We start from the raw sequence: 6,000 nt of genomic DNA, 5'->3' as shown, positions 1-6,000 counted from the left end.
ATACAAAACGAAGCCAGGCAGTGTCTTGCTTTTGTCTGGTGAAAGCTGTACTTACATCCACCATCCGCTGGACGTGCTTGCTTATAGTCTTTGGGTCAGGTTTGGGAGATACTCCAGAGGCCCAGTCCACTACTACTGGTGGCTTTGAAGGTGTTAGTGGCTGAAATGAAATAAGACAAAGAGATCCCCATGACTATAATGCAGTATAATCCACAGCTCCTTCCTCTCCCACTACCTGAGGCTGCAACCACCTGCCGGCTGCAGATGACCCCCAACTATGCCTGTGGCAGGGAGCAGAGAGCCCACATACTGAAAGAACAGTAATCGTGGCTTACACAAGCAGCATGTTTTACTGTTTACAATACGCTCCTCACATACATCATCTCCATCTAAACCTTTTGTCAAAGCTATCAACAAAGAGTAAAGTGGATCACTTAAATTTCCTCTCTGTTCTCTACTGGCTACTTAATAGAGATAGGATGAGGAGGAAAAATAGCTAAAAGGCAGGAAGGTGCATAGACAAGCTGAGATGAAATCCATTCTAAGTATTTAAGACTTGGTCCAAATTAAAAGCTCTTCTAAAAACAGGAGAAGGTACCCTTTCCATTGAAATGCCTTCTAAGATTCTGAAAATGGAATCAGGTATTTTCAGTGAACATTGTTAATTACAATAGGAAGCTAGAACTTGCACTTCTGTATAGATACAATGAAATTTAGCCACAGGTAAGCTGAATTTCTTCTGTGGGGGCAAATCTTTCCTTGAGTACCACTTGTTTTGGGAAGTGGTACTCAAGGGAAGAGTACCACTGTGGGGAGTTGCTGGTCATTCAGAGGGAAGATGAATAATTAAACCTGTCTGTAGGAGAGGCGGGGCCAGAGAACCTGGTATGTTTGGACTGGGTAGCGCTAGCTCTGTGCTGTTTGAGGTCTTCTCTGCACAGTGGGTCAAAAAACTTAGTAGACTGCTCTTTCTGACCCAGGTGACTGCAGAGTGATGGGGCTTTTCCTGTCTACCAAGCTAGAAATCCTCCGAAGTTAGCTTCTGAGAGTGCGCATATGGCTCACATTCTTATCAACAAATCACAGGAGGGAAACTGATGGGCCACTTTATAGTACATAGGAGGGCGAGGGCCCTCTGTCCCACAGTATTCTCTCCCATCTCTAATCTGCAAACCACTGGCCAACTCCCCCATGCAATCTGATGCTCTGCGGTGTTTGGTTATTTACTGTTCACACATTAGTTATCCCTTCAAGAGGACTATTTGGTCAGGAACTGTTCCTCACACACGTGGAAGTTTTCTCTGTGCCTCGCACAGGTTTGGGCACAAAGGAGACACATAATACTCTTATAAAATTGAACTAAAAGGCCGATCCTGTTACCTGCAAGAATCGTAATAGGAAAACTCACGGGGGCTCTGTGGTTCCTTGGTTCCCGGGCATAGGAGAGCTCGTAGATTTCATCCTCAGTGTAATAGAGATCGAGGGATAACTGTGGATCAAAACAACAGGGTTACCTGCTAGGATGTTGTATTTCTTTCTCTCTTGCTTCTTCCTCTCCGGTGGTTTACTCTTCTAGGCTCTTAGTAGTTTGTTTTTAAAATTCTCAGTAGGGCAATGGGGCAAGCATTAATTCTTTTTTGTTAAAATGTTTTTAAATTTTGGACAAGTCTCAAGATGCCCTCATTTAAATGACAGTTTTATCTGTAAGCCTTTATGTAGAATTTAGGTGCTGTGTGGTCAAATGGTCCATACCTCACTTGTTCTTCCCCAAAGCAGACAGACAGATGATCTTAAAGGATAATTTGTGTGGTCTGATACTATTAAAATTTGGTTCTTGCACCAGAACCCAGTTTAAATAATGGTATTAATTAAACCATATTCAGAGTTAATAAATTTCATATTTATTAGAGCTTGAACATTTTAGAGGACAGAGGTCTTACAAATAATCTTGTTCTGATCCTATAGTCCATGGATGAGCTTCAGGAGGTGCAAAGCTCAAAAATACTTGGCTTATGTATATTTTTTTCTGGGAAGAACATTCAGCTTTCATCACAGGATTTGTGATCCCCCTAATAGGATTCTGTACATCTTTCCACAGATGATGTCTAAGGCCAAGACCAAGGCCACCTGGCCATTAGAGAAAGGGCTAGGATTAGAACACTAGCTGGATGCAGAGCTCAGGCCCCATTGGAATCATCCTGTGAGGTAGGAAGAGGCTGTAATTATTCCATTCTGCCAAAAAAACACATTAAAAATTGTATAATTTTAGAACTCGAAGTTAGAATTCATCTCACAGAATAATCCTCCTGATTTACAGAGGAGGAAACAGGATTTGGAGTTAGGTGCCCACAGTCACACCGCTGGTGAGCTACAGAACCGCTGGGCTGGAAGGGAGTTCACCTGCCCTCCCCCTGCACCTGAAGTGCAAGTCCTGGTCCTTGCACCAGTGTTTGCCTCTCCTTAGCTCGAACACCTCCAGGAACAGGAATCCAAACAGTGAACCTGTTTAGTCCCCATCTCTTACCAAGCCTGTATCCTGCTTTGCTCTCAGCTCCTCCCAGAGAGCTTGAGGGCTGACTGTTTTTGCAGGAAGAGGGGAACATTTCCAGGAGTCAGAAAGGCAATGCTGCTTTAGAGGACAGCTGCCGGGGTCCTACCTCCTGGGTCTGAGTCCAAGCTCTGCTGCTTATTAATGTCTGGTCCTCCGGGAAATTGTGTCTTTGTGCCTCCGTTTCCCCATCCATAAAAAGAGAATAATAGCAGTATCTACGTCCTAGTTTGTATGAGGATTAACTGGACTAACGTTTGGTAAGGTGCGGAGAGTGATGCCTGGCACACACAGTGCTTGGTCATCGTCTCCCAGGCGAGCCTCACCGTCAGCAGGTGCACCAAGTCCTTGTTGGCCTCCAAGGGCGGGGCCACCTCCTGCAGCTGGACCAGTTCGTTGATATGATTGTAAAGGGCCAGCAGCTTGTGGACGTTCACCTTCCCATCCTCTAGGTAGTCGGGCATGGCTTCATACAGGGAGATGAGGTCCTTGAGGTGCACCCCCAGGATGGGGATCTTGAAGTGGGTGCACTCCCCATAGGCTCGCCGGTAGTTGTCATAGTTTCTGCAGGAGGACAGCAGCTCAGTCATCTCACCCAGGACCTAAAAAGCGGAAAAGGAGACCCCATCACTGCACCTGCCAGGCAGGCTGTATTGTCTGCAGTAGCCACCTTGTCTGCTTTCAGCCTCTACCATGACTGCACCCCACTCCTAATCTGTGGGGAAGGGGTGATTCATCTAAAAGGTGCAGATCATGATCCCCAATTAAAACTCCAGCTTATGTCAAAAGGCTCAGAGTATTTACAAACACAGGTGTGCTTTAGTTGATTCTGCAACATAACTGGAAAACTTTAAATAAAGTCTTATTTATTGCTTTTACACTAAAGTTTTTCTTTTAAAAAAAACATAAGCACCTGATATAAAGTTAAAAAGGTACAAGAGTATACAGAGACTAATGTGCCCCTCTGACCTCTGTCCCTAAGCCTCGCATTTCTTTTCCCCAGTGTCTTCCGAGTCCTAGAGCAGAAGGACATTGTTTAACATTTGGAATGTGGTCCTGGACGTGCCGCAGTGCTGCTGGCCGGGGGAGAGCGCCAGAGCCTCGGTCTCCTGCACAGTTTACTCTTCCTGCTGCGCTCTGGGCCTCCTCTCAGTGACTCTCAACACGGGCCTTTGTCTAGGAAGCAGGTGACATTCCATCTGCCCACTGAAACTCTGACCCGGACAGACTGAATAGACCAGACCAATTCCCAGGAAAGGACAGGCAGAGGATGAGGCCGAGGACCCACCCCTCCCTCGCCCTGGAAGGGGCAGGGCCGCTCACCAGCACAAAAGGCAGCAGCCGGCCTGGGGTTCTTTTCTGACACGCCTGGCGCAGGTCAGCCAGCCGTTCACAGAACCCCGTTCCCCACTTGTGCTGACCAGCTTTCTCAGAAGCAAAGACGGGAAGTAAAGACTGTCTGCCAACCATGTTACAACAGAAAACGACCTTTTTAAACACTGTGCCACAGATTCTTTTAATAAAATTGTGGCCTAAGTAGTACCATTTTCCTCCAGTGAAGAGCCTGGGGTTCTGGATTAGCCTCCGTCAGCAACTGAGCTGGCAGCTCTCCCTCACACGTCTCTAGCAAACAGTGCAGGGGCGTGTGAGTAGGGAAGGTGCTCACAGATGAGAGACTAACAGACTAACAGCAAAATAATATATTTATGTTCTCCTTGGAAGGTGAAATAAACACCTGGGGGACACTTGCTTTAAGCTGGACTTAACTGATTATGCAGACCATCCTGAGGGGCCAGCAGCTACAGGCAGGAAGCACTGGTGTGGGGACCCCGAGCTGAAGAGGAGCGAGCTTGTATCTTATAAATGAAATGACACGAAGGCATGTTAGTCTCTGTGGCTTTCCTCTGTCACCTCAGACATGGGCTGGTCTCAGCAGAACTCTTAGGGAATTATGAGGTGACCAGACCATGGGTAGGGGTTGAGTCAGCGTCCTCACAGCCAAGCGTTGAGAGCAGGGGTGATTAACTGGAGACCCCCAAAAGGAGGCTGAACACCTGGGAAAGCAGATGAGGCCATGAGGCACAGATGCCTCTCCCTAAGAAGAGAGTCTCCGAACCAGCTTGGGAGGAGTGGGGTTTGGGCTTAGGAAGGGAGGGTTGGTCTTAAATAGGTGAAAATGCTCAAAGCGCAGTCATTATCTAATTCACACCACACAGCTGCACTGATGCCTTCGGGATACCATCGTGACTTACATTTATAACAGCCTTATGAAGGATTAACATGGACCCTGTAAAATCTAAGAATACAGGAAAATGCATTGGATACTTGAGAACAATATTCCTCAATGAACACTATTACACAATGGCACCTGAAAAGCTCATTTCCAATTATCTGGAAAAATTCAACTATCCAGAGTGTCACTCCAAGGGATCTGGAGAGCCAGGGTTTCAATGTGCCCCCATATGTGTACTTGACATGCAGACGGAACCACTGGTCCTTTGGGGAAAATATTCTGGGTAAGGGAGTCAGTATTAAAGACAATAACAGAGTCCTAGCCGGTTTGGCTCAGTGGATAGTGTCGGCTCTCAGACTGAAGGGTCCTGGGTTTGATTCCAGCCCTGGTTGGGCATGTGCAGGAGGCACCCAATCAGGATGTCTCTCACATTGATGTTTCTCCCCCTCCCACTCTCTCTAAAAATCAATGGAAAAAATCCTCTGGTGAGGCTTATCAACAAAATGAACATTCAGTGGCATATAAGCATGGGAAGGAGGCACATATTTCACCTGACCAGCAGGGACATAGGCAGCGACAGGGAGACTGAGTCACAGTCTCCGTGGGTTTCCTTGGGGTTTGCCTCCTTGGTATTTTGCCCGGTTGATGGGATGGTGTGGTTGGCAGATGCTTCCTGGGTTACCCCCTGAAGGAGGAAAGGGCGCTGTCCCAGGAATGTGCTGAGGCTTCAGAAGAGACAGTAGCACTGACCTTGTTGATTTCGTGGGGGACGTGTGAGCTTGTCTCCTTGAGCCTGGAGATGGAGCTGTGACACAGGCCGCCTATCACAGCCATCAAAGTATTGAAGTTCTGTAGTTGGTGGAGCTTCTGTGACACAAAACAGGTGAGACAGTCACTGAACATGCCTGTTACATGTGAGCTCAGAGGCCGCCCTCGTCTCTGGGCCTCATCTTCCTTACATTGTCGAGCACTAGCAACCAGGTGCTGAAATTTCCTGTTCCTTTCTCCCCCGAGGCTTAATCCAGACCAGGAGGTCCCAAGTCTGGCAAGGCGTCATGTCTCCCTCCCTTTGTGCTGGTCCTGGACCACCTGGATCCGTGGTTTCTAAGAACCACCCAAAGTACTGGTTTGTTAGCACAAAGATTTCTGGACCCAAGTCCAGATGTTCTGATTGCCTGGATCTGGGGTTGAGCTTAGGGATCTGTGCTTTTAATATCCC

The 6,000-nt window shown here is 47.4% G+C and overlaps 1 protein-coding gene across 5 annotated transcripts in view; it reads right to left on the bottom strand.

Annotated features, from left to right (window-relative positions):
- RASGRP1 (RAS guanyl releasing protein 1 (calcium and DAG-regulated)) overlaps positions 1 to 6,000 on the bottom strand; it is a 77,240-nt gene that overhangs the window by 15,984 nt on the left and 55,256 nt on the right. For all 5 annotated transcript variants that reach the window (XM_014550307.1, XM_014550303.1, XM_014550304.1 and 2 more), the window contains 4 exons: positions 5,532 to 5,648; positions 2,875 to 3,150; positions 1,409 to 1,489; positions 56 to 160 (listed from right to left, as the gene is read on the bottom strand). In XM_014550307.1, the coding sequence (XP_014405793.1) occupies positions 56 to 160; positions 1,409 to 1,489; positions 2,875 to 3,150; positions 5,532 to 5,648 (579 nt within the window). The remainder of the gene's footprint in view (positions 1 to 55; positions 161 to 1,408; positions 1,490 to 2,874; positions 3,151 to 5,531; positions 5,649 to 6,000) is intronic.

This window comes from Myotis brandtii, unplaced genomic scaffold, assembly GCF_000412655.1.
Source record: "Myotis brandtii unplaced genomic scaffold, ASM41265v1 scaffold596, whole genome shotgun sequence".
Classification (NCBI taxonomy): domain Eukaryota; kingdom Metazoa; phylum Chordata; class Mammalia; order Chiroptera; family Vespertilionidae; genus Myotis; species Myotis brandtii.
This window is presented reverse-complemented; position numbering and strand designations above follow the sequence as displayed.